Source organism: Geotrypetes seraphini, chromosome 16, assembly GCF_902459505.1.
Source record: "Geotrypetes seraphini chromosome 16, aGeoSer1.1, whole genome shotgun sequence".
NCBI lineage: Eukaryota > Metazoa > Chordata > Amphibia > Gymnophiona > Dermophiidae > Geotrypetes > Geotrypetes seraphini.
The window spans coordinates 53706151-53732931 of record NC_047099.1 but is presented as its reverse complement, the minus strand read 5'-3'; the positions used below and the strand labels follow the sequence as shown (position 1 = coordinate 53732931).

Genomic DNA, 26781 nt, shown 5'->3' with positions numbered 1-26781 from the left:
ATGACCATTTCCTCCACATGTAGGCTGCAGTAAGCAGCCGCTGATTGCATTGAAAGAGCACTCCACTAGAGGAGTTGCTACCATGGGTGAAAACTCAAGCAGTTTCGCCTGAGGAAATCTGTAGAGCAGCCACTTGGTTTACCCTTCATACCTTTACCAGGTTCTATAGGGTAGATGTAGCAGCCAGGAAAGACACCACTTTCGGGCCCTCTGTTCTGAAGGCAGGCTCAGCGGGCCCACCCTAGAGTCCAAGGACTACTTTGGTACATTCCTAGCTTTCAGAACCACTAGACACATTGCACTAGAAAGAAAGATTAGACTCTTACCTCAATAATCTTCTTTCTTGTAGACGTGTCTAGTGGTCCTGAAGCCCTGTCCTGTCAGTGGGCTTCGCCTGCCTTCTGCCTTAAGATCAGTCTGAATTTGGAGATTTCACTGTCTCTTAGATGAACATAAAGGATATATATTTTAAAAAATTATAATAATAGGAAAACACTCAAGAATGTAAAATCTGGTTTAAGTCTCTGCTTGATAGCAGGACATACAAGTAGCTATGAGCTGATTTTGATTCTGGTTTGAGCAGTTACTTGAACGTTATAATGTTAATTGATAATGTTTAGTACAGAGTAGAACAGAATTGTAGTGTTGGGGATTTTTCCCCATTTCCCTCCTTCCAATTATGTCTGTCATTACAGTGCTCCTTTATTCTTTTTGTACAAACTGAGGGAGCAGGAGCAACTCCCTGGAAAGGAGGCGGGTTCAAAAGATGATTGACAGCATTCTGCAAGCAACTTGCAGGTTCAGGTGCTTAACCCTAACATTCAGGACCATTAGACACATCTACAAGAAAGAAGATTATCCAGGTAAGAACCTAATTTTTATTTTGGTTTTCTGTCACCTTACCCTAACTCCTGCTCCCTGTTTTTGCTAGGCACAGCAGATGAAAGTTCAGTTCCGTGTAGAGCAAGGGATAAATTAATGAAATCAAGTAGTAAATCATTTACTTTGCAGTAATGAAGCATAGTCGTCTAAGAAATCGGTCCATCAAATAGGGTTGGCTGCTTAACAGCTATTTGTGGTTGGTGGAATTCAACGGGACTTATTTCAGACCCCTGAATAGATGTTGAAGGACAGACATACACCTATCCACACATTCACTGAAGCTCTAGGCATGACTGGCATCTGTCTCGGAACCACACCCATACCTCTTACCTGTTGTGGTAGAGTATGATAGCCAATATTTTCATGTAGACTTCTTCATCTCTTTCCAGTGTCTAGGTACCTGAAGATGGCTTGATTGACTAAATTTTCCTTCCACGTTACAGGCACTGTAAGCTATGGGAGGTTGTGAATGATAGGCAAACCTTTTGATCCCGAGGGCCACATTGGAAACCATGAATGGGTTGAGGGCCAAAGGTTAAGCACTGGGTGTAATGTTTAATGTAAGTGTGCAGCTGAGATTTTGGATGTGCATTGAAGGATATACAGGAGGCCATCTGGGGAAAGGAAAGAAAGGGAGAATAAAAAGAAAATAAAAGACAAGTCATCACTATATTAAATAAGATTTACAGTTACCTACTTCATACCAGTTGCCTAGTTATAAATGGCCAGGTCATTAGGTGGTTCTGATAACTAGTGGGGTTGCAAAGTACAGAGATATCATTAAGGCATGGTCCCACCACATGCCACTGCTGGAAGTAAAGGTAAGGTAGGGGGCACATCAGTTATTCTGCTGAAGTTTATTAGCTTCTTGTATATTAGCAGTTTATGTACTAACATTTGAGAGGAAAGGAAATGCAATCAAGATAGGACAGAGAAACAAGAAAGGAGGACTGAAGTAACAAAGAAAAGAAGGTCCACCCACAGTTAATAAGCGCTACTGCAAATCCACTACTCCTAGGAAGGCAAGGAAAAGAGATGGGATTTCAGAGCAGATTTGAACTTAGGGTAAGATAACTCACTATGGGGAGAGCTTTCCATGGCAAGGGCAAGAGACAGAAAAAGGCACCATGCCTGGTAGACTCAAAGCAAGATCAGAAAACCTAGGAGATGGAGAATCAGTGTTCAAAAGCAGAACAACGGGCTCTGGAGGGAGTGTAGGGTGAGATGATCAAGGCTAAAGGGAGTGAGCCTATGTGAAGGGCTTTATGAGTAAAGGTAAGGACTTTATGTTGAATTCTGAAGGACGTGTGACGGTCTAAATGCTTGGCATGGATTAAGAGCCTGATGTGTTTTGGAAGGCTTTTAATCTTTTGAGACGAATAGAACTAAGTGCAGCATATGAGTAGATTAGTTTACAATAAGGCAGGTAGCCAGCAGGACATATAAAAGAGTGGCACAGCAGCAGAAATCTGAATTTTGAAGGCGATCTGATAGTCTAGGTCAATTCCTAGGTAACAGAAGCAATCAACAAGGGTTATTGGCATGCCACAGGGGCAAGGGAAAGATTAAGAAGATGCCCAGCGATAGTCTTACCAGGATTCAAGAGAGGCTAAGTGAAAACAATTTTTTATTGAACAAGCAGAAGAACAACAAAAACCATCAGAGGTACAATATCTGTTCAAGAGATATACAACAACATCCTCAACTCCTGCCCCCCCCCCCCCCCCATGTCCAACCATCCCACCCGAAACCCAGAATCCACTGTCCTTCTGTCCCCACTATGACAAAAATCAAAGTTATACAAAGGTAAAGGGCAGCTGCCACGCTAAACCAAGTCTATGGACAGAAGTACATTAATACGAAAACAAAGCGTGAAATAGAAAAGAGAACAGCAAGCAATATAAGAAACCAGCAAAGAGCCAAAAGCTCAACCCTACCCAATGGGAGAGGCCCAAACAAAATTGTATGGGAAGCACTGCAAACAGAGCCCTGAACTCTTATGAACTCTGAGAAATAGAAGGCAAGGCCTCCACCCCCCCCCCCCCCCCCCCCCCCCGGTACTGTTCCCCCTCCCTCCAGAAAAGTAGGACAGAACAATCAAAGAGTCAAACAAACAAAAACAAAACAATCACAGAACAAAAAATAAATAAAATTCCTGAGGAAGACATAGGAGATCCATAGGGGAAAGGCAGCCCCAGAGTCATTGACCCCCCACCGCACAAATCACATCAGACTTGTAAGGTATTGAGAATCAGACTACGGATTCTAGGAGACAAAGAGTAGATATATGGACCCCATACTCGCAAAAAAACTTAGACTGTCGAAAAGAAGCACGCACTTGACCCCTCTCAAGTAACATCAAAGCATGTAACCTATTGCGCCACGAGGATTCAAGAGAGGCTAATGAGAGTGAAGCCAACCCATGATAGAGTTAATCAAGTTTGGAGGGGGCAAAGATAGGAGATCAGAAGCTGAAGATACTTTATACTGCAGTTCAAGGGCTTATTATTCCCTTTGTGGATTTTGGGAGTGTAGTGTTAGGTGACTTGCCTGCTCCTACTCTTCAGTCTTTGCAGTTGGTTTTGCATACAATTGCATGACTTATATTGGGCATGGTTCATTCAGATCATATCACCCCAGCTCTTGACACAGTTTTACTGGTTGCTTTTGGAGCAACATACAAAATATAAAGTGCTTATTTTCTTCTTTAAATCATAATGGTATTTTGTCTTGATTGTTTATGTTCTTCTTCGCACATGAGTTGACTGTTGTGTATGTGTTCCCTGTTCCCAGTCTGTGGTTCAGGTTCAGTTTATTTGATATGCTGCAAATGTAAACAAAGAAAATCTAAGCAGTTTACATAATAAGGGTGGAAAAATATATACAACAAAAGCCAACATTTATAAACAATTTTAAAAAACAGATTCAAAAAGGGTTGTAGGGGAAAGAGGAGTTTGCAATATAAATAGGTTAGTTAGGGGGAGGAGAATAAAAAAGAAGAGGTTTTAAAAGCAGCTGTACTTAGTTTTAGACCTGAAAGACAAATGTGACGGGATAAAGACCTGAATGGTTATCCAGTCTGCCCAATAGATACATGCATTACAAATCCATGATTAAGTTCTGTTGTCTTTGTTCATTGATATTTCTGGGTTATAGACCATAGAAGTCTTCCCAGTAATGTGCTTAGGTTCCAACTACTGGAGTTGACATCAAAGCTCACTTCAGCCTATCTAGACCATCCCAAATTACTGGAGTTCCCATCAAAGCCCTCCACAGCCCAACCTAAGCCAAATAGCCATATACAGGACACAAACCATTCAAGTCTGCCCTGTTCCAGTCTTAGTTCTTCCAATTATACCCTTCATTTTCTGATTAGAGATCATCTGTTTGTCCCACGTTTTTTTGAATTCTGTCACTGTTTTCTTCTCCATCCCCTCCCTTGGGAGGGTATTCCAGGCATCCACCACTTTCTCCATGAAAAAGATGTGTTCTTTCTCCCAGAGCTCTGTCCCAGGAAATGCAAGCACCTCAGGAGATGGCCCCTCTCTGTTAAGAACTGGCTCTAAACACCAATAAGCCTTCAGTAAGCTTCTAAATTTAGTAAAAGAAGATTCTATCCTCAAATAAAGAGTTGGAGCCATCTGGCTGAAACAGGAGCTTCTATAGGTATCAAGATAAACCTATGTTGGCTCCTGTGGTCAATAGAATGCTTACTCTAATCTATGCATGAGCCTTTTTTCTTGCTTTGTGCCTCCTCTGTGGAACATGCCACCAATTGCTCTACGTAACGCAGATGATGGTGATTTTTGTAGGTTTTTAAAAGGCCTGTTTATTTAGAAGTATTTATTTTTGTTAGGCTTTTGTTAATTTCCACATGTTTCTTCTGAGTTTCTGCAATATATTATGTTTTTATTTATTTTAAATATTTGATTGTACCTTGCCTTGACACATCATGATTTGGTGGGTTATAAGCTTTGTAAATAAATACATGTAGTTGACATAGAAATAGGTGTCTATTGGGTGCTCCTCAATGAATGTAGCAAAGGGGCTGAGAGAAATATTGAAGAGAAGAGAGGCTGGTACAAAGTGTCAATTCTGTAAGGCCTTATTGCAAGGAATTGAACAGCATCGCATGCTTTATCCTGACTATCCATAAGAACTTTAGAAATAATAAGTAGTAGTAGTAGGGCTTTTTTTTTCCAATTTTAGGTTTTTCTGGAGAACTCTAATGCACTTGTAAGTCAATAAAAGAAGTTTGAACTGTATGCAGAAATGGATAGGGAGCCAATGAAGTGACTTGAGAAGAGGGGTAATGGTGGAATATAAGTCATGCAGCATAATTTTGAATGGATTGAAGGGGAGAGAGATGGTTTTGTGGAAGATTTTTTTTTTTTTTTTATCTGTGAGAAGCAAGTTGCAGTAATCTGGGCGAGAGGTGATAAAGAGTGTGAATAAGGGTTTTAGTAGTGTGCTCAGAAAGGTTGGATTTTGGTGATATTATAGAGAAAGAAACAACAGGCTTCAGCAGTCTGTTTGACTTTTGTAGAGAAAGAGAGAGAGGAATCAAAGATGACCCCCCAAGATTGCAGACTGACGAGACAAGGAGGATGAGATTGTTATCCACAGAAATAGAGAGTGGGAGATGAGGAGAGGTGGATTTATGAGTAAAGAGGAAACTCAGTGTTGGCCCTGTTCAGTTTTAAGTGGCAGTGAGACATCCAGGCAACAATGTCATTCAGGGAGGCTGAAACTTGGGCTTGCATTCGTTTAGAAATGTCTGGAGTAGAGAGATTTGGGAGTCATCAGCATAAAGGTGATCCTGAAAACCATGGGAGGAGATTGTGAGCCCACCGGGACAGATAGGGAAAATGCTTGAGTACCTGATTGTAAAAACCGCTTAGATAACCTTGATAAGCGGTATATCAAATCCTAATAAACTTGAAACTTGATCAGAGCACCAAGGGAATGACTATAGACAGAAAAAAGCAGAGGTCCCAAGACAGAACCCTGAAGTACACTGACATAGTGGGATAGTAGTGGAGGAGGATCTACCAGAACATACACTAAAATTGGTCAATAGCTAGAGGGTAAGAGTGTGTCTAGATTAGTTTTTAAAAAGGATGAATTGTGGCATGCCTCCACTCAAGGAACCAGGCCTGATCAAAGACTGTTAATGATTGAGAAAAGCAATGGAAGTAGATCATACAACTTAAGTTTTAGCCATACTGAGAGAGTCAGATCAAGTGAGCAAGTGGTTATTTGCATGATATAGTTGATAACTGAGAAATCTGATGCCAAAGTTGCCTTAAAGTCTCTTGATGCTGTTGAGGAAGAAAAGCTCTCATTTGTATCATGTCCAGTTGAGCTCCAAGTTTATTTAATCTTTGATATACCGTTTATCAAATATATACCTAAATGGTTAACAATTCTCAAATGTTAAAAAAAAAAAAGAATAAAACTAAAAAGAAAATTAGAAGGGAGAACAATGCAAACTGAGTTACTGGAACTAATAAGGAAGAGGCAAGAACTGGTTAGTGAATAAATACATCGAGATTTTAAAAACCCCATAAGAGGGAGGGATGCGAGGGAAAGGGATTGACACAAGAGGGTAGGGTAGGGTTCGCTTCAAAAGAAGTGTTTTAATTCAGTATTACCGACTCCATATGTGATGATTTGGTATAGGATTGGGCTGGGCAAGGCATCAATGGGAACTCCACTAACTTTGGAACATGAGGATGTTACTGGCCAGACTTTATGGTAGATATCCTGCAAACAGGATGGTTGGATAGGCTGGAGTGAGCCAGCATTTGGAACCTGGGACAATACCAGGTGGACTTCACAGTCTGCGACCCAGAAATATCAAAGAAGAGCCAAGTTAAAATAATCATGTATTTTTAATGGGTATAACTAATGGGCAGACTGGATGGACTGTTCAGGTGTTTATCTGCCATCATTTACTTTGTTACTTTTAGAAAGGATTGAACTCGGACCATGTATTGTGGAGACTAGTGGATAAAGCAGCCAGAGCGAGGAACCAGAGTGGAAACTGAGAGAGATGTAGGCAGGAAAGGAATGGGAGGGAGGGCAGTCAAGCTGGAACCATGAGTGAAGTTATCAGTCAGAACCTTGAATGTTTGCTTGTTATTATGTGCTGATATTTATATATTATTAAAAGAGGACATTCAGGTCCTTTGTTGATTTTAGTAGATCAAGCAGTAGGTAGTTCTGTGTCTTCTGTTCCCAGATCTCAACTGCCACCACAATTCTTTAAGATTAGTCTTAAGATAGCATTTTACTTGTGTATATCTTTCCTTGGGCTAACTCATAGGTGTATGAGATATGCTATACTCACTGGGACAAACTAAAGGTCTACTCACATTGAAATATTCACACACATGCCCACACATTCACTGGCACATATAAGCTGCTAAGATATACACACACAATAGTATGCACTTCCATACACATTTAAAGCAGGAAGCGTGTGATGGATTTGGACCATTATATGATCAAGGGATAAAAGAGACACCTAGTGAGGACAAAGTCATAGTGGAGAAACTGAATTTATTCTTTGCTTCAGTCTTTACTTAGGAAGATTTAAGAGAGATGCGCATGCCAGAAATTATACTTAAAAGTGAAGATTTGGAGGAACTGAAAAAAAATCTCAGTGAATCTGGAAGATGTAATAGGGCAAACTGACAAATTACACAGTAGGAAATCACCGGGACCAGATGGCATATGCTCCAGAGAGCTGAAAGAACTGAAAATAAATTGAAGACCTATTATAAGTAATTAGTAAGCTATTATTAAAATTTTGTTTTAGGAAATTATTCAAACCTTTTTTAAACCCTACTTAGCTAACTGCTTTCACCATATTCTTTGGTAACGAATTCCAGAGTTTAATTATACATTAAGTTAAGAAATACTTTCTCTGGTTTGTTTTAAATCTGCTACATCATTGCACGCCCCGTAGTCCTAGTATTTTTTGGAAAGAGTAAACAAGCAATTCACATCTACCCTTTCAACTCCACTCAGTATTTGCAGAAAGTCACATGGTAGAGCCAAATGCCGATGACTGAACGCACTGCTTGTACTGCAAGATTAATGAGAAAATATTTTGCAGTGATGCAGTAAGCAAATGAGATGCAAAATCAAAGTGCACAAAATTTGCACATTCATCAAGAAACGCCTTCTGGACACATGCGTGCAAAGGTTGGCTTCACTGCATATATAATACTTCTGCGCATAAATACTAGCCTTGCAAAAAAAAACAAATAACCCAACATTCCGGTTATCTCCTATTCTGTGTTTTTTAAATTTTATTTTAGGTACTTGTTATTGTCACAGAAAAAAAGAAAAAGCTTGCATTAAATCTTAAAAACTGACATTAGATTCTCTCAACTAACCCTTTATTTTTCGCATTGGTGCATGCCTTAAAATCTTCTGTTTACTTCCGTGTGTTGTGATGGAATACCTGATGGACTCATTACTATTTTAATATACATCGTGTACTCTGCAAATTAACTTCTGCGCTGAACCCTTTTGTACATTGTGCAGCCAGTAATGTGAATGTCCGTGTCATAGTAACCACGCACTTCTGCTCAGATAGCTTTCTGCATCAACCCCTTAGTCTTCTGCTAATGAAAGCTCATTTAAAGCACTCTAGTGCCCTCTGTTGCCCGACAGTTGAACTACTGTCCTCTGTAAGTCAGTTGAGTATCACTTGCCTATTTATGTGGTAGGCGTATGATGCAAAAACACAAAAGGTGGAACACAAGTTTCTGGATATACAGCAAGCTAATAATAATATGTTTATTTCACAAAATTACATATCATAAAATCAAAAACACATGCTGTATATCCAGAAACTCGTGTTCTACTTTTTGTGTTTTTGCATTTTCGATTTTGCTGTGGAACATTGGTCCTTAACCATAGACTTTGTTTAGGCGTATGATGCTGCAGAAAAAAAAAAAAGCCAGCAATCAGTGTTGCTACCTGGAGACCAGCCCTCACCAAAGTGAAAACCAGAAATAAGGGCTACTTGATCCCTCCTGGTCTGCCACTGTGCTGTCTTGGGTCTTCTTCAATCTTTGATATATTCTTTCTCTCCAAGACTAGATGGGCCATTTGGCCTTTATCTGCCATCATGTTTCTATAAGGGTGGTAGATGCATGGAAGAGGTGGTGGAAACAGAGACTGTGTCTGAATTCAAGAGGGCCTGGGATAGGCACATGGGATCTCTCAGAGAGAGAAAGAGATCATGGTTACTGTGGATGGGCAGCTCTATGACCTCACAATACAGGTGCACAGAGCCTTAGCCTAAAGGAAGAGGAGATGCAAATGTTTAGAACCTTAGCCAATAGGGAGAGGACGAGATGATGGTTACTGCGGATGGGCCATTTGGCCTTTATCTGCCATCATGTTTCTGTGTTGCTAAGAATGTTGTCCCTGCGTCTGCCCTGTGCTTATTCGAATAAAGCCTCAAGTCAAAATAACCTTGTTGATTTTGCAGCCCAAAGTGCATGCCACAAACTATCCTCAAACCAAAAGAACCATAATATACGTATTTAATCTTCTAGCTTATGGACATTAGAAGAAACTGCTAGGCTCTAGCAAAGTGTATTTTAGTCAACAGAACAACTTCTGTTCAGGCTTGCATGCTTCAGGAATTTTTTCTGACTCTTATCTCTAAACTAAACTAAAACTTAGTTTTATAAACCGGGTCATCAGCCAATTTGGAGCTCGACTCGGTTAACATTAAAAAAAAGAAAAATACAAAAGAACTAATACAGGAAATTTATTTATATTTTTATCCTGTTTTCCCAGAAGCTCAGAACGGGTTACAATTTGACATTCACAATCAATTTAAGAATAGAATAGTCATGACGACAATTGGGTTACATTTAGACAATTACAGAACTATTTGAGAGTCCAGCTTAGTCATAGCAAAGAGTAATTGGAGAGTAAGTTGAGGAAGCTGTTGAATTGAGGCCCTATTGTTGGAAGAGGAAGGTCTTTATTGCTTTATGGAAGGACATTAGTGAGTCTAGTGACCTTATCTGTGTGGGTAGATGGTTCCATAGCTGAGGGAGGAAATGGCTGTAGAAGCGTTTACATGCCGTGCTCATCCGGAGGGATCTCCCTGCGGGAATGCTGAGTCTTTGTTCTGCTTTGGAGTGGAGGGGGCGGTTAGGGGTGTATGGGCGCAGCTTTGATGCTAGGTAGGCAGGGGTAGAAGTAGTTAATTTCCAAAGTGCTTGGTGAACAGAATTGTCTTCAAAGCCTTTCTAAATGATAAGAAGGGGCCTAAGCTTCTTAATGAGAGTGGCAAGTTATTCCAGAGCTCTGTCAATTTGAAGGAGAAAGAATGACTAAATTGGTTAATAGATTTATTTTTGCCTTAAGAGAGAAAAAGGAGAGTTTTAATTTCTGAGAACTTCTGGCCAGGTGAGATCTACACACATTCCAGTCCAAAGGGACAAGAGTAGTAAAGAGGCCAAATAAAATCTTAAATGCAATACAGATGCATTTAAATTGAATTCTCAAATTAACTGGGAGCCAATGTAGTTCTCTGTCTATCCCACTTTTGGATGATGAGAACTTTGTTACTATTTCAGAGATGAACGTATATCCCAAAGCAGTATGAGCTTTGTAGTGACTGAACCTGCCCATTGAAATCAGTAAAACAAGTTAATGATCTGAAATCCAGGACTGACCCAAAATCAACCTGGAACTGTGTAACTCACAGGTGTCAAAGTCGGTCCTCGAGGGCCGCAATCCAGTCGGGTTTTCAGGATTTCCCCAATGAATATGCATGAGATCTATTAGCATACAATGAAAGCAGTGCTTGCAAATAGATCTCATGTATATTCATTGGGGAAATCCTCAAAAACCCGACTGGATTGCGGCCCTCGAGGAGGGACTTTGACATCCCTGGTGTAACTTAACATCTCTGCTGTTCTCACTGCTACCCAGGATCTGGTCTCTAGTCTGATCTCAGATAAAAAGAACCCTCCTATTGCTGGCTCCACCACTCAAGTTCTGGCTATCAATCTGACCCTTGGTAATAAGAGCCCTACCACTGTCTGTTGTACAAGGTCAGAGATTGTATAGTATATAACAGTAGCTCTTAAACCTGTCCTGGTGGACCCCCAGCCAATCAGATCTTCAAGATATCCCTAATGAATATGCATGAGGCAGATTTGCATGCCTATCACCTGTGTTATATGAAAATCTGCCTCATGCATATTCATTAGGAATATCTAGAAAACCCGTTCCAGGACTCCCTGTGAATGTTGAAAAACCGCGAATACGGTTTTTAGCAGGGGAGACAGGAGAGGGCAGCTGGAGAGGCAGGAGGGCAACCGGAGCGCCGGCGAGTGAAGAAAATCACTCGCGGTATGCTCCGACTGCCTCTTCCTGTACTAAAGTACAGGATGACGAACCGGATTTTAAAATATAACTTTGTCTTCACATCCTATCTCAAGCATTGGGTCAACACTGCCTACTTTCTTCAAGTATCTCCCAAAACATCGGCTACCAGATTTCCAGCATATGCATTCTACTCTAGGTCAACTTTGCATGCACATGATTCAGGCTGCATATGATGCTTTTGAAATGTCCTTCAGGGTCACTGCGTTCTCGGTGGTCATGTGTCTTCTAGCCTGGTTACGCACCGTGGACATGGATCCAAACCTGCAAGATTGACTGGCCAACATTCCATGTCAGGGAAATGAGCTGTTTGATGTCTCTATTGAGGCAGCCACAAAGCGCTTGGCTGAGCATGAGAAATCATTTGCCTCTATAGTTAAGCCAAAGCCTTCCACTGCTAAGAATTATAGGCCTCCTCCTTCTTATCAGAGGAGTTATCCTCAAAAATCAGCACTTTATTCAAGGCTGCCTCCTAAGAAACAACAGCAACAGTGGCAGTGTAAACCTCAGGCTCCTGCTGCGCCCAAGTCCACTCAACCTTTTTGACCATGTAAAACAGAGCATAACATCAATCTTTCTGCCTCTGTCCTCCCCTCTTCCCATCGGAGGTCGTCTCCATCATTTTTATCAACAATGGGAACCAATTACATCCGACCTCTGGGTCCTCACAATAATCAATTCCTTCAGGTTCCATAAGATCTACCCCCCAAGAGAGTGTCCTTCCAATTTGTCGCATACCACCCTTCTTCTTCAGGCAGTTCAATCTCTGCTTCATCTCCGTGTCATTGAGGAAGTTCCTCTGGAACAGCAGAGCACTGGGTTTTACTCCTGTTACTTCCTTGTCCCAAAGAAGACGGGAGATCTATGACCTATATTAGATCTCAGAGCTCTCAACAAATTTCTTGTCAAAGAAAAATTTCAGATTCTGTCTGTAGCATCCTTGTATCCCCTGCTGGATCACAACGATTGGTTATGCTCTCTGAATCTCAAAGAGGCTTACACTCACATTCCTATTCATCCAGCCTCTCGCAAGTTTCTCAGATTTTGGGTGGGAAATCATCATTTTCAATACAGAATGCTACCTTTCGGCCTGGCATCATGTCTCAGAGTTTTCACTACGTGCCTGGTGGTAGTAGCAGCAGTTCTGTGCAGCCATGGTCTTCAGGTTTTACCGTACCTGGATGACTGGCTCATCAAAGATTCAACATCTCAGGGGGTTATTGTAGCGACCCAAGGGACTATTTGGTTCCTCCAAAGTTTGGGATTCGAAATAAACTTTCCAAAATCCCAGCTACAGCCCTCTCAGACTCTACAGTTCATTGGAGCTGTACTGGATACTGTGCAACTCAGAGCATTCCTTCCTCAACAACGTCAGGATACTCTCATACAACTTTGTCACAAAGTGTCAACCCTCACTTCACTCTCAGCGAGACACATGATGGTTCTCCTCGGTCACATGGCCTTTACAGTTCACATGACTCCTTTTGCCAAACTTCACCTCAGAATTCCTCAGTGGACACAGGCTTCCGATCCACTCTCTCAGCACATTACAGTGACTCCTTTGTAGAGACAGTCTCTCTACTGGTGGATGCTCTCTTCCAATCTCTCCAGAGGTTTACTGTTTCAAATGCTCCCTCATCAGAAGGTCCTCACAACAGAGTCCTTGACCTGTGCTTGGAGAGCTCATCTCGATGGTCTCCATACTCAAGGGCATTGGTCCATCACAGATCGTCGGAGTCTCATAAATCTGTTTGAACTCAGAGTGATTTTCAATGCTCTCAAAGCTTTTCAACATCTTCTTCACGATCAAGTAGTCCTCATTTGTACAGACAATCAAGTAGCCATGTACTGTGTCAACAAGCAGGGATCCCTCCCCCTTTGCAAGGAAGCTCAGAAAATTTGGAATTGGGCAATTCTTCACAACATCTTTCTGAAAGCGGTCTACATTCAAGAAGAGACAAACTTTCTGGCAGACAAATTGAGTTGTCTTCTACAACCTCGTGAATGGACACTCAATTTGTCGCTTCTCCATCACATTTTTTCCTCAGTGGGGGACTCCTCAGATAGATCTCTTTGCATCTCCCTACAACAACAAGCTGCCTCAGTTTTGCTCTAGGATATACTCTCCTCACCCCCAGGAGGCAGATGCTTTTCTTCTGGAATGGCTGAACAAATTTCTGTATGCGTTTCCTCCATTCCCTCTAATTCTCAAGACACTCGGCAAACTCAAACACGAACATGCCACCATGATTTTGATAGCTCCTCAGTGGCCCAGACAACCTTGGTTCTCCCTTCTACTTCAACTCAGCAGCAGGGAATGTAGACCGCTTTCAGAAAGATGTTGTGAAGAATTGCCCAATTCCAAATTTTCTGAGCTTCCTTCTTTCCAAACTTTTGGATATCCACAATCAGATCCTTATCAATTTGTTGTGATTGAGTCAGAGTCCTGTAGACTACACTCATGTAGATAGAAGTTCCATCTTCTCTTTTCAGAGCAATCCATATTGCTTCTTCCTCTCCCCAGATCCCTTGCATTTCGGTTGATTGGATATCGATCTTTATATAGAGAGCTACTCCTCCACTTTTTTTACCATCTCTGTCCTTCCTAAAAAGATTCACTGAATCACGTCTCTGTGATAGCGACAATATCCAGATCTGCCTCTAACATCAGGGCTTGCAGATCATGAACTTTGTTGCTTATGTTAAGTGTAAAAGGTGAAGTACTACTAATAGGTGATTTTAATATGCCAGATGTTGATTGGGGTGTCTCTGTTGTGGGGTCTTCTAGAAGTGGGGAAATCCTGGATTCATGAAGGGAGAACTGTTCCAAGTATGAGGCCATACTGGACTTAGTGCTTATGAATGGGGAAAGTGTTTCTGATGTTATAATGAATAATAATAATAACTTTATTTTTCTATACCACAATACCATAAATAGTTCAATGCAGTTTACAGAGAAGGAGACTGTATACAGACAGTGATGTTGCAGAAAGCTTCCAGAATTACATCAGCAAATTAAGATTAATCAAATTTAGCTTGAAGTATATAACGATACATCAAGATAGATATGGAGTCAGAGAAATTTATCAAACAGATAAGTTTCTAAATGTTTGATAGGAAGATGCATTTGGAATGAATTTGGGTGATCATCTGGCATCCAGTGATCACCGGATGGTGTGGTTTAATATTAAGACAGGTGTACAAAGCTCATTTGGAAGCGAAGGTTTTGTACTTCCAAAAAAAACTAACCAGCTTTGAACCGATGATTATGTCAAGGAGTTGTTTGGATGGTGGTATCTGGAAGAAGTAGAAAAGCAATGGGCAAAACTGAAAGGAGTTATTATAAGGGCAGCAAATCATTTTGTAAGGAAAGTAGGTTAAAGTAAGTGGAAAAGAAGGCCGCTTTGGTTTTCAAAGTAGTAGCTGAAAAGGTAAGGAAAAAAAAAGGTTAGGTCATAAACATCAAAAGATTGGTAAGTCTGACTATTGTGGTGAGTAAATGAATAGCAATGCCTTTAAACAGAGAATAGTGAAGTTTATGGAATTCAATGGATTGCACAGAACCCAGGCAACATGGATTCACTAGAGTAGAGGCAGGTCCTGGTCAGACAAATCTGATCAATTTCTTTGATTGGGTGACCAGAGAATTGGATAGAGGGAGTGCGCTAGATGTGGTGTATTTAGACTTTAGCAAAGCCTTTGACACTGTTTCATACAGGTGTCTAATAAATAATAATAATAACTTTATTTTGTATACCGCCATACCCAGAGAGTTCTAGGCGGTTCACAGCAATTAAATTAAGATTACAGACATAGAGAAACATTGGAGTTACAGGTTATTGTGGTTGACAGGAGAATGCAAGAATGTACAGTAGTATTTACAGGAAAGTGCGGTCATTGAGTTAAATAAACTAAGTGCCCTCGGTATAGGCCCCAAAGTAGGGTTACTACATAGCTCCAGAAAAAACAGGACAGATTGAGATATTTAAGTTTTACTTCCATTGAAAGCAATGTAAGTAAAACCTGGATGTCTCAATCCATCCTCTTTGTTTTTTTTCTGGAGCCATATGGTAACCCTACAAGTGACAGACTGAGTAAGGAACTGGTTAGAAGGAAGGTGACAGAGGGTAGTGGTCAATGGAAATGGCTCAAGGAAAGGGATGTTACCAGTGGTGTGCTGCAAGGTTTGGTTCTTGGGCCTTTTTTTTAACATTTTTGTAAGTAATATTGCTAAAGGGCTGTCTGATAAGATTTGCCTCTTTGCGAATGATACCAAAAAGATTTGCCTCTTTGCGGATGATACAAAAAACTGCAATAGGATAGACACCCCTAATGGTGTGGATAACATCAGGAAACTAAACTAAACTAAACCTTAGGTTTCTATACCGCGCCATCTCCACGGTCGTGGAGCTCGGCACGGTTTACAGGGAATGTAATGAGAAAGGAACTCCAGGGAAAGGGTTAGATGAAGATCGGAGGGAAGAAGAATGTTAGAGAGCTAGAAAGTCAGGGAGGAGGGAGAGTTAGATTTTAGAGAAAAGCCAGGTTTTCAGATGTTTTCGGAAGGAAGGACCTAGTGAAACTTGAAGAATGGTTTGGAATTTGACAGCTAAGATTTAATGCTAAGAAATGCAAGGTCATGCTTTTGGGCTGCAGGAATGGTACACTTTAGGGGGTAAAGAACTTTTGTGCATGAAAGAGGAGTGGGACTTGGGTGTGATAGTATGTGGTGAACTCAAGGTGGTCAAACAGGTTGAAAAGGTGACAGTGAAAGCTAGAAGGATGCTTGGGAGCATAAGGGAGAGGAACAGCCCCTAGGACAGCACCCACTCAATGGAACTCACTACCAACTTTTCTCCGCAATGAATCATCATTAGAGAAATTTAAAGCAAACTTTAAAATGTTTCCTGTTCAGAGACGCCTCCAATACTTTTCCTCGCAGAATGAAGATTGCTTCCCCTCCCTATTGTACTCTCCCATTTTTGTATTTCTTTCCTATTAAACACTGTATTTCTCCCCTCCATACCTCATGTCTAACCTTGTTCTGTCCCTGTCTGTCGATCAGTCTGTATGAATTTTAGATTTTTATATTTCTATGTAAGCCGCTTTGACTTTGAATAAGCAGGATATCAAACTTTTAATAAACTTGGAGGTATTGATGCCCCCATTTAGATTCTGCTGAGACCCCATTTAGAATATGTACGATTTTGGAGGTCACACTGTCAAAAGATATAAACAGTCTAGTCTAGGTCTAGTCTAATTTTCATCTTATATACCGGGTCATCTCGTGGTAGAGCTCGACTCGGTTCACAAATAATTAAAATCAGGCAACGTATAAAATGTGAACATGAGAAAGAGGTGTTAAACAGGGTGGAGTTGGTCCAGAGGACAGTACAGCTACTAAAATGGTTGGTGGTCTTTATTTTAAAGCCTAGGGGGATAGACTTAAAGATCTCAATATGTGTACTTTGGTGGAAAGGAGGGAGAGGGAAGATAAGATAGAGACATTTAAATACCTACATGGTGTAAATGTGCATGAGGCGAGACTCAATTGATAGAAAACTCCGGAATGAGGGGGCATAGGATGAAGGTGAAAGGGGATGGATTCAGAAGTAACTTGATAAAATTCTTTTCATGGAAAGGGTGGTGAATGCTTGGAACAAGTATGTTGGTTCTCTGGGGGAAAGGAAGGGATAGTAGATGGCATGGTTAGGTAGACTAGATAGGCCATACAGTCTTTATCTGCCTTTCATTTTTCTCTATTTCTTTGTTTAATGAACAGGGAACAATTTTCTCACCCCGGCTCCCTTTGCAGATGCACTGCTTGTACAGCTCTGGGATCTGGTCTCTCATACCAGTGTTGTTTTGTTTTTGTATTTTTTGGGGGGGTGGATTTTCACAGAGTTACGGGTTGGTTGGCTTCCATGGTGGGTCTTTCACTGTGCTGGTGCTTTTTCCCCAAGGACTTAGGCCTCGATGCACAGAACTTCAGCAGCCCAGTGGAGTTGCTAGGTGATGCTCAACACAAGCAGCATTCAAATTATATACACGTTTGTGCTGAGTACCGCGGTGAAAGGGACCTGCGCACAAGAGCTAAGCGGTAGGCGCAGCTCTTTTGCATAGGCCCAGCAGAGTGCAGGGCTGTGATTGCCAGAGCTCCTTACTGAAGCAAGCAGCAGCCAGGGGGAACCCCCCCCCCATAACTTTTCAGTTAACTGCTGTAGCAAAGAGGCTTTGGCTGTGCTATTTTTTGGATGCAGCAGTTGTGTGTGTGTCCAGCGCCTATGGCCAGGGATATAGCTGTTAGGCACGGGAAGCATATGCACACAAAAATGCCGAAACATCTAAATTCAAGCAAAATGCTCTTGCTTAAGCTACCGACAGCTCCAGACCTGTTGGAAAGCTTTGCACGGTAAAAGGTGGACATTCCTTTCTGTGCATTACACGGAGTGCTCATTTTAATACTAGTGAGCTCCTTGTAATGCGTTTGCATAGGATTCTGGTGGCTGCTACCTGGATCGATAAAAACCTCCATCTGGATTTTGCTTCCATGGAGTAAAACTAGGGTTACCAGACGTCCGGATTTCCTTTGAGGACATGTCCGGGAGTCTGGATGGCTTTTCAAAACCCGGCACTTTGAAAAGCTGTGTCGGGCAGGGAGGAAGTCAATGCATGAGCAGCCATTACGTGCGCATGACATCATGTAGGTGCATGTGCAGACTTCCTGCCCGACAAGAGCAGGGGGCAGGGTTAGGGGTCCGGATTTTCTGAAAGGAAAATCTGGCAACTATAAGTAAAACCCAGATATCTCAATCCGTCCTCCTTACTTCCATTGCTTTCAATGGAAGTAAAACCTGGATGTCTCAATCCGTCCTCCTTTTTGTGGAACCATATGGTAACCCTGAGGGCCTGAGAACCCTTTTGTCACGCAGGGATCTCAAAGTCCCTCCTTGAGGGCCGCAATCCAGTCGGGTTTTCAGGATTTCCCCAATGAATATGCATTGAAAGCAGTGCATCCACATAGATCTCATGCATATTCATTGGGGAAATCCTGAAAACCCCACTGGATTCGGAGGGACTTTGGAGATCCCCTGCTCTAGATCGGGTGGGCAACTCCGGTCCTCGAGTGATGGAATCCAGTGGGGTTTTCAGGATTTCCCCAATGAATATGCATTGAAAGCAGTGCATGCACATAGATCTCATGCATATTCATTGGGGAGATCCTGAAAACCCCACTGGATTGCGGCCCTCAAGGAGGGACATTGAGACCAGTTTTGTGTATCTGAGGCCCAGCTCACTTGCAAATTAGACTGGCTACAACCAGTGTTACTTCCCCAGTAAGCTTTTGAGCACTGTGTTGCCTAGTGGTGTTTTTTTTCCCAGGGTTAGGTGTGAGTTGGCCCAGTGGTAGTCGACCCCAGTGTTGTGGCGTCAATCTGCTCTTTCCCAGGGTTAGGTGTCGGTCGGCCGAGTGCTGGTGTTTTCCCAGGGCTAAGGATCAATGGGCCACTGTGCTAGTGGGTTTTGGTGCTAGTTTTTCCCAGGGTTAGGGGTCACTCGGCCACCTGGCTGCGTGCTCGGGCCTGGCTGGACGGTAACAGCTTCTCCCGGCGGGTCCGGTTCTGTTCTCTCCGGCAGCGCGAGTCTCGAGCGCGGTATACGGCAGCAGGGTAGGGGATGTGAGCTGCTCCTCCCTCCCTCGTTCCCTTTTCTCTTTATGTCTTTTGTATATAATGTTGAGACTTTTACAATAGGGTAAATTCGATTATAGAACGTTCTTGTGTTCTAAACGTTCCATCTAACAAATGCTATAGCATTGCACAGTACAGTAACGTTCCATATCTTAAAATCAGGGAATCATGAATATTCATTGCCAGCAGCACATCTGTCTAGATCATCATCGCAAAGGGAGTCAGTAAATAAAGTGAATTTAGAACTGGGGTTTTTTCCTGGGATTATACTTAATCGCCGAAGTACTTAAATTTAATTTGTTTACTGACTCTCTATGTATATCAATACAATTGCAAGGAGATGGTTGCTGTTTTGATTCCTGTAATTTGTGATTCGCCTTGAATATATTCATTAAATTATCTTGATTCTTTTGATTTCATGAGTTAGTTTTCTCTGTGGGTTGGTTTTTCTTTTTTCTGCATTTTATTGGAATATAAATTCATTAAATTATCTTGATTCTTTTGATTTCATGAGTTAGTTTTCTCTGTGGTTTGGTTTTTCTTTTTTTCTGCATTTTATTGGATTTACCTTCACTTTCCTTCCATTCTTGTGCTTTTTATTCTCTGTATTCCTTGTCCTCTTGCCAAATATTTTTTTCTTTCTTATTCCAGAGGCTGCGCAGCGAGCGCCATGGATCCCGAGAGCAGGAGCATCCAGCTCGAGTTCCCGCACTACTGCACGGTGCTATTGGAGAGCCTGAACAAGCATCGCCAAGAGGGCAAGTTCTGCGACATCGCCGTCCACGTGCAGGGCCGCATCTTCCAGGCGCACAAGTCGGTGCTGGCCGCCTCCTCTCCCTACTTCCATGACAAGCTCCTCCTGAACGACGCCAGCTGCATCGTGCTGCCCAGCGTCATCGAGCCCGACACCTTTGAGAACCTGCTTCAGCTGATCTACTCTGGCCGCCTCAAGGTGCAGCTGGAAGCCCTGCCCAGTCACCTGCTGGTGGCCAGTGGCCTGCAGATGTGGCAAGTGGTGGACCGCTGCTTGGAGATCCTGAAAGAGAGATCCCCTTACAGGCCATGGTCAAGCCGAGCCAGCGAAAGCCAGTCTCCGAGTAGCAGCAATTACTTTGGGCAGCGAGATGAAGGGGATTCGGGGGCCACAGAGACCATCTGTAGAAAAGATGGGAGCGGCAGTAGCAGCAGTGAGCTGTCTGTCCATCCGTCTGTAGAGGAGTGTCCTGAAGATGATGTGATAAAGATTCAGGTGTCTCACAAAGAGGAGGAAGAGGAGGATGAGGACGAAGATCGTGTTCAGATTTGCAGCGGATCAGTTGATAAATCCGTAAAAATTATTTTGGAAGAGACAGAAGACAGTAACTTGGCAAGCACATCTTACAAAAGCTTATCCTTGCCGTTTGAGGGTGGCGAGCAGGAATGCTTCTCCACTAGAGACACCAAGATCTTCTATATCAAACAGGAGCGGTTTGAACAGGACGAGGGCTTGTCCACCCCTATCCACGACCCACACTTTATGAAATCGCTGACCCAGGGCCGGTCTCTGGGAGTTGCAGAGGTGCAGGCCTTATATCAGGCAGAGTATCAGCAGGGTGGGGAGGTGAGTTACATCATTCCAGCCCCTGCAGATGGATTCACAGGAAAAATTCAGCCCCTGCCTGATGAGGGGGTTTTCCCGCAGGTTATCTCTAAGCCGGTGGACCTTCACGGCAATGAGATTGTTTCCCATTCGGTCCACGGGCAGGTCGTTCACGCCCCCGTGAAGATCATGGCAGCACCGGATGGTAAAAAGTTTGGTTGCCTGTGCGGAAAGCGTTTTGCTGTGAAGCCGAAACGGGACCGTCACATCATGCTGACCTTCAGTCTCCGGCCTTTCGGCTGCTCCGTCTGCAACAAGAAATTCAAACTGAAGCATCATCTGACGGAGCACATGAAGACGCATGATGGGACCCTGTACTCTTGTGACGACTGTGGCCGCAAGTTCCGGGTGCAAAACTGCTTTCTGAAGCACAAGGAGCTGTGCAAGGGCCAAGGATGGGCCACCGCCTGCTGGACTTACAAATAAAGGATCTTGTGGACTAGTTTTGTACTGGCACAGCTGGTTCTGGTACTGAACCCAGTACAGCAGGTTCCTAAGTGCTGATCTAGGCTCATCAGTCCGGGTCTTGGCCCTTTGTTTAATATTTTGGGTCAGATGCAGTTCTGGAGCCCACCTGCATGCATATGTTCAGGGGAAAGAGGCAGGGGACAATAACACCAGCAGGGTGAAAGGGAGCATGAAAAGGGAAACCTGATAGAGCCAGGACATTATAAAGGTCTACATGCAGAATCACAGGGGAGGTGGGTACTTTAGCAAAATTAAATATTCTCAGTGTAAAGTCTTCCCCTTACTCTTGAAACAGCATGTGATGGCAGATAAAGACCTTATGGTTCATCCGGTCTGCCCATCTGTACAATCTACTTTCCCTTCCTCTCCACAGCAGATGAAGGACCATATGTAACTGTCTCTGGGTAAAGGAGATTTAATGTCACCAGAAACAAAAAAAAAAAAGAAGGGATTTTAATGAATTATGTTAGAGCAAACCATTTGTAATATATTAGTCATAACCCCCATCCTTTAACGTGAAATTTAAAAAAAAAAAAGTTACAGAAGTTCAAAAGTAACTTTTTCAGACTGCGTATGGACCCATGACATGAAAAATCAGCATTCTCGACATTTTGTATCTGCCATTTTGACAGAGATGGTCTCATATAGCAGAAGAACTGCTGTCTGGGTGCATGTCAGGGCACAGGTGAGCTAGTACCAAGTCCGTATCAACCTCTCTTGAGTTGTGGGCGGCACAGACATGATTCCTTAAGATAATACACTCTTGATATTTTGGGAAAGTGGGGCAAAGCCTGCAACTCTCACAGTGCATGTCTGAGATGCACGGCCACCCTAATGCCCTTCTTTTTTTCAATGGGTTAGGCTTAATCTTTTCTTGGGGAGAGGCGAAGATAGGATTTTACAGAGAAACAGAATCCAGCTGGTGGATAAGTAAGTCTTGCCCAGTCAGTTTTATTTATTTCCCAAAGCTCCAGGTGATCTCTGGCATCACATGCTTATTTTCCCAATTGGACATTCTCTCTGCTTATTCTCCGGCTTCCTAGGATTTTGTTGCTCACCTGGTGTACTCCGGGAGACCGTTCCTTGCATCTACCACCCTTTCTAAGTCTCCCCTTGGAGCCTGGTAAAACAATTCCTTATAGAATTTCCTGTCCCTTCAAAAATGTAAAAAAAAGAAGTTTGTTTTGCAATATGCAAAATTTCCTTTATACAACCTTCATTTCTTAATGCTTTTCAGGGTATACTTGATCCTTAATTCTCATGATGCTTTGGGTCAGCACTATTTTGGTTACCTTTTTCTGAAACCCTCCACCCTATGTCCTTCCAGTAGTTGCTACCTCCAGAATGGAACACGAGACTGCAGATGTGGTCTGGCCAGTAGCCCATACAAACACAGAGAACCTTAACCCATAGCTGGTTTTAAGAAAGGTTTGGACAAGTTCCTGGAGGAAAATTCCATATGTTATTGAGAAAGACATGGGGGAGCCACTGCTTGCCTTGGATCGGTAGCATGGAATATTGCTACTTCTTGGGTTTTGGCCAGGTACTAGTTACCTGGATTGGCCACCGTGAGAACGGGCTACTGGGCTTGATGGACCACTAGTCTGACCCAGTAAGAATATTCTTATGTTCTTTTACAAAACCGTAGTGTGGTTTTTAGTGCCGGCTGTGGTGGTAACAGCGCCAACGCTCATAGAATTCCTATGAGTGTCGGAGCTGTTACCTGCCACAGCCAGTGCTAAAAACCGCACTACAGTTTTATAAATGGGAGGTTAGTAAAATGAAGGCAGGTAAAGACCATATGGCCTAGCTAGTCTGCCTGTCCATGCCATCTGATATTCCTTTCTCTCCCTTAGCGATCCAATGTATTCCAAGCTTTCTTGAATTCAGATACATTTTTCATCTCCACCGCCTCCACCAGGAGGCCATTCCACGCCTTCACCACCTTTTCTGTGAAAAAGTATTTTCTGAGGTCACCCTATCCCCTTTCACTTTCATCCTATGCCCCCTCATTCCAGTGCACCGTCTGTGGTGTTAATGCTATTAATATTCCCTATCCCACCTTTCCTCAAAAGTATACCTATTGAGGTCTTTAAGTCTGTCATCACACACTTTATGATGAGGACCTCCGACCATTTCAGTAGCCGTCCTCCGAACACCCTATTACTTCCTTTTGTCTATCACTGGCATCTCTTCCATTTTTGGATTATTTCTTATTTTGTCAGATACAATCTCAAAGTTTCTTTCTTGTTTGACAGACAATAGTTTTTCAAAACATTTTTATTGAAACCAACACAAAAGTACAAATACTGCATAAAACAGTCGTATAATGGTTCTTTGATACACGGCCCCAATACACATCAACAGAAAGTACAGTGATCCCAACAACCCCCTCCCTTCCTCACCTAACGTCCGAGGGTCTCTGTAGTCCAGTAGTTTTTGTGCTGTATCGAGCACGGGTTCCCTGAGCATCATGCCAGTTGATGTACAGGTTCCACTGTGTCAGGAACATTCCCAGTCTATGATGTTTCATAGCAGTCAGCTTAGTACATCCTCTCTGCTGCATACCTGGAATCCCTGGTGGGCCAGAAGTGTAGCGGGCAGGAGTGGGCTTTCCACCCTCCTCCCTCTGCTAAACTGGTCGCTGCCACGAGTTCTAGCTTCAGCTGTATCGAGCAGGAGCGTGCTTTGGCGCTGCTGCTCAGCGCTGAGTGGCTTCCTGAATGGCTGCGGCGAGTCTTGCGAGAATTCGCAGGAGCCATTCAGGAAGCTGCTTAGCAGCGCCAAAGCGCACTCCTGCTCGGTACAGCTGAAGTGAGAAGAATGCAGCAGTGACCGGTTTTGCAGCAGGGCAGGAGTGCGGCAAGCTCGCTTCTGCCCACTACACCTCTGGACCATCAGGGATTTCAGATACGCAGCAGAGAGTAGGTACAATGGATAAGGTAGGGAGCGGGGACAGGATGCAGAGCCTGGGAGGGAAGGGGGCTTGGTATAGTGCCTGGCAGGGAGGGGGCTGGGTGCAGAGCCTAACAGGGGAGGAGTTCTGGGTGCAGATCCTGGCAGGGCACTTGAATATAAAGCCACCCGATTTATATTCAAGACAACCATTTTTCCTCCTTTTGGTGGGGGGGAATGGGGGTCTTGGCTTATATTTGGATCAGCTTGTATTCAAGTATATACGGTAATCTCATTGGTGTATAATACCACTGGTACAAAAGTTTATAGCCATTTCCAATGATGCTCGCTATTGATACTTTAAGTAAGGAGTGCAATAGGATCTTCCACTGTGGAGGTGTAACGTTCACCCAATGGGCAAAATAATGTACCAGTGGCTGATCATGGTACACCGGGAGTCGATAGAATCTAGAGCTACAACCCCTGCCACTGGATGCAGACCATCATTAATTTTCCTGAAGGAGGTCTGGCAAAGCCTTTTTCTTAATGAAATCTATTACTTGATTATATTGTAGAACTTCTAATTCAGTGAGGCCATAATCCTTTTGTATCCTCAAAGCGGGAATCAGTTTACCACCCACCATGAATTGGCCCAGCGTTTCCAGACCTCCTGCCGCCCAGGTTCTATATTTAGGGTCCGTGTGTCCAGGTATAAAGTCCTCTGCCACTGGTGACTGGCCAAAATAAACCCGCCCATTAAAAAGGTGTTCCCTGGTAGAGGCCCAGAGACGCAAGAGGACCCCTATGAGAGGATTAATACGCTGAGAGATGACACGAATCCAGCTTAGGGCAAGCCACGGGAGATGCTGGAGTTGAACATCCCCCATGAACCAAGCTTCCATTTGGACCCATGTTTTCTGGGTATCCTTCTGCCAGGCAACTCGGTATCGCAACTGTGCTGCAAGGTAGTAATAAAAAAATTGAGGTACTGTCATCCCTCCCCGGTCACGCATCTGAAATAACATAGCTTTCCTGACTACGCTTCCAAATATAGGAAAAAATTCTATGGTGTAGAGAGTCAAAGGAGGATTGGCAAGGTAGAGAATAAATATAAAAATCTTGACAAGACCATCATTTTAATAACATGCACTCTACCCATCCAGGAGATGGGTAGGTGCTCCCATCTATCCAAATCCTCCCGAAATCTCTTCAAAAGAGGGGGAAAATTAGCAGTAAATAATGATTTTAAGTCTGCAGTAAGGCGAATCCCAAGATGGTATAGTGAGTGAACGGCCCACCGGAATGGGTATAGTTTCTGGAATCCTTCTTTCTCCTGTGGCGGAATCGTGCAATTAAATATCTCTGATTTCATCATGTGGACCTGAAACCCAGACACCCTACCATAATGTCTTAAAGCTAATGGCACTCCCTCCAGAAGCTCTTTGGGGCACCTCAACAGAAGAAGAGCATCGTCTGCAAATAAGAGTATCTTTTGCTCTATACCGCCACTAGGGATTCCCGTAATATTTGCCCTATCTTGCACTGTCTGGGCAATGGTTCCATAGCCAAAGCAAATAAAAGTGGCAACCAAATGCACCCCTGACGTGTTTTCCTAGCTAACTCAAACTCCACACAGTACGCTTTGTTAACTTTAAGAGCTGCCAAGGGTTTGACATACAGCGCTTTTGTCCAGTCAAGAAATTGACCATTAATACCTAAGGAGGACAGAGTTCTAAACATGAAAGGCCAAGAGACGCGATCGAAGGCCTTCTCCGCGTCTGCTCCCAGGATCAGGGCTGGTGCCTTATGCGCTTTCGCTGAGTAGATGATACGGAGGACCCTTCTTATCAAATATTTGCCTGCCTTGTATGAAACCCACCTGGTTATCTTCCACTAGCTGGCCCATAAAGTGCTGCACTCTTTGAGCCATTATGCCCATGAAGATTTTATAATCAGTCCTGAGAAGAGCTATTGGGTGATAGGATTCATACTGAGTCGAGTCTTTACCAGGGTTCAAATTCAGGGTGACCCTCCCGCCAAGCACCAAGACCAAGGTAACTCATCCCCTTCCTTTATACTATTAAACATTTCCATTAAAGGTTTAACTAGCAAGGTTCTGAAACTTTTATAAAATCTGTTCGTGAATCCATCCAATCTGGCAAACAATAGTTTTTCATTCCTTTTATGGATTTGTGCACACATGAATTTGTTATTTTAATTTTTGCACTGAAAATTACAATGCCTCGGAAAAGTCTACTTTTTTTTCTGTTTATATTTTCACAATCTGTTATCTAAAAAAATACAGTTCAGAAAGTGTTAATTTTATTTCAGTGATCTACACAATATATCTAGCCCTTTATCGTTTTAAACGTCTCAAGAGGAAAATGGATTAGGTGGTAAGCAAATTAATGGAGACACTTTTAAAACAGAGCATGGTCAAGTTTCTGGAATCCTGTGGATTACAGGACCAGAGGCAACATGGATTCACTAGAGGTAGGTCTTGTCAGACAAATCTGATCAATTTCTTTGACTGGGTGACCAGAGAATTGGATAGAGGATGTGTGCTAGATGTGGTGTATTTAGATTTTAGCAAAGCCTTTGGCAGTATTCCACATAGATGTCAAATAAACTGAGTGCCCTCGGGATGGGTCCCAAAGTGACAGGCTAGGTCAGGAACTGGTTGAGTGGAAGGTGACAGAGGGTAGTGATCAGAGCTCGCTCTGAGGAAAGGGATGTTACCAGTGGTGTGCCTCAAGGTTCTGTTCTTGGGTCTGT

The 26781-nt window shown here is 42.9% G+C and overlaps 2 protein-coding genes across 12 annotated transcripts in view; both read left to right on the top strand.

The window, feature by feature from the left end:
• SYNGAP1 (synaptic Ras GTPase activating protein 1) overlaps positions 1–19993 on the top strand; it is a 134457-nt gene extending 114464 nt beyond the window's left edge. For 9 of the 11 annotated variants that reach the window (XM_033923710.1, XM_033923699.1, XM_033923714.1 and 6 more), the window contains one exon: positions 19656–19883. In XM_033923710.1, the coding sequence (XP_033779601.1) occupies positions 19656–19744 (89 nt within the window). In that variant the 3' untranslated portion in view covers positions 19745–19883. Of the gene's footprint in view, positions 1–19655 lie in introns of all 11 variants that reach the window. The other 2 variants (XM_033923702.1, XM_033923709.1) reach the window with 2 other exon arrangements.
• Positions 19994–20007: 14 nt separating this feature from the next.
• ZBTB9 (zinc finger and BTB domain containing 9) lies at positions 20008–21069 on the top strand. The gene has a single exon (XM_033923423.1). It carries the CDS (start codon positions 20008–20010, stop codon positions 21067–21069), a length of 1062 nt encoding a protein of 353 aa, XP_033779314.1.
• The last annotated feature ends 5712 nt before the right edge of the window (positions 21070–26781 follow it).

Coding starts and splice junctions, on each gene's coding strand:
- ZBTB9 (XM_033923423.1), top strand. CDS start 20,008: ATGTGGCAAGTGGTGGACCGCTGCTTGGAGATCCTGAAAGAGAGATCC.